At 41.7% G+C, this 1,718-nt stretch overlaps 1 protein-coding gene across 1 annotated transcript in view; it reads left to right on the forward strand.

Moving 5' to 3' along the window:
- Positions 1–1,718, forward strand: part of pdk1 (pyruvate dehydrogenase kinase, isozyme 1) — a 13,151-nt gene that overhangs the window by 5,333 nt on the left and 6,100 nt on the right. Inside the window, exons 5-8 of the mRNA XM_014001385.1 lie at positions 902–997; positions 1,091–1,168; positions 1,299–1,375; positions 1,465–1,563. Of these exons, the coding sequence (XP_013856839.1) occupies positions 902–997; positions 1,091–1,168; positions 1,299–1,375; positions 1,465–1,563 (350 nt within the window). The remainder of the gene's footprint in view (positions 1–901; positions 998–1,090; positions 1,169–1,298; positions 1,376–1,464; positions 1,564–1,718) is intronic.

A 1,718-nucleotide genomic window follows, 5' to 3' on the forward strand; every position in this document is an offset into this window, starting at 1 on the left:
AAAAAAACACACACACACACACACACACACAATCTGGTACAGCTACCTTTATGGGGACCTGGCATTGACTTCTATTATTTTCTACAGCCTAACTCTGACCTCACATGTACCTACCTGACCCTAAAACTAACCTAAACTCAATTCACACCTTAGTCCTAAACTTAACCCCCAACCCACCAACAGCTTTTCCCATTAGGTCCCCATAAGTGGCATTAGGTCCCCACAAGCAGGCGTGTATGCCAAAAAAATGTCCCACGACATAAGGAATACCAGTCCCCCTGACCCACCAACAGTATTTCCCCCAATGGGGACGAGGCTTGTCTCCATAAGGAACAGTGGATCCTCACCAGGCTGTGTGTGTACTAGCAAAATGGTCAAAAATCAACCCCACCAGGTAACAAAAATACTGTATGTCCACACACACACACACACACACACACAGAGGCAGAAACATTGTCCAACTTAATCTTACAGCATGAGCGATAAAAATGAGTTTCTGAAATATTAAACTGAGGTCCACATTATTAGTCTTAGGCAGGACATTTATTGATTAAAATCCTCTTTTACCTGTTAATATTCTTTTTAAAAAGCATTCACATAATAAGTAATAATATAATTTAAATAATCAGTAATTTTATGAYGGACTTGTGACTTTCACCAAGTCAGAGACAAGCTTCTTAGATTTAGATCAGCTTTTCTGATTTATTGTACTTTAAAAATATAAATTTTTCAGCCTTCGGGATCATTTTAATGCTCTTTTCACAACATATTTTGGTGTTTTTCATGAATATGATGAAGGAAATTTAAACTGACAGAAGATGAATTAAAACATCTCTTGTACATTAACGGGTCAAATGATTTGAGGCCGTTGTCTTTCTAAGTGTCCACATTCTCGTTTCAGCTCTCCTGTTCGGTGGGAACGTCAAAGTGAATCCCGCTCACCCCAAACAGATCGGCAGCATCGATCCCCACTGTGGGGTCAGCGAGGTTATCAGGGGTGAGGATTGATGGTTTTCGCTCCCGTCACGAGGAACGTGTTGACCAACTTTATTAATAAAGCTTTTCCTAAAAACGAACCGTTTCTTTGTAGATGCGTACGAAAATGCAAGAAACCTTTGTGATCGTTACTACATGAACTCTCCRGAGCTGATCCTGGAGGAATTCAATGGTTTGGATTTTAGCACGAGCATCCACGAGGACAAAACGATTATTTCACCTACTTCACAATGAATTGTCAGTGGATAAATGATTTAAAATAGTTCTGTACAAGTGCAATTAATACATGTTTGTCCTTCCAGCCAAAGGCGATGGGAAGCCCATCACTGTTGTTTACGTTCCATCACATTTGTATCACATGGTGTTTGAGCTGTTTAAGGTGAGCTTTGCTTTTTAAACTCCCGTCATTACACCTGTCATCACCTCACAGCTGCAGGATTTGTCTTTCTGTGTGCCGACTTGTCACAGAACGCCATGCGGGCCACCATGGAGCTGCACGGAGATTCCATGGAGTGTCCGCCCATTCACGCGCAAGTCGCACTGGGAAAGGAAGATCTGACTGTGAGGGTAAATGTGCCGACTTGAGCAGAATAAACTGTCCTGTGAAAGTTTAATGAAGCAAAACTCGAGTTGTGTTTTAGATCAGGGGTTCTTAACCTTTTTGACCTCGGGGCCCAATTTATTGAACATAAAGTGACACGAGGCCCAGTCAGACATTACCA

This window comes from Austrofundulus limnaeus, unplaced genomic scaffold, assembly GCF_001266775.1.
Source record: "Austrofundulus limnaeus strain Quisiro unplaced genomic scaffold, Austrofundulus_limnaeus-1.0 Scaffold9, whole genome shotgun sequence".
NCBI classification, from domain to species: domain Eukaryota; kingdom Metazoa; phylum Chordata; class Actinopteri; order Cyprinodontiformes; family Rivulidae; genus Austrofundulus; species Austrofundulus limnaeus.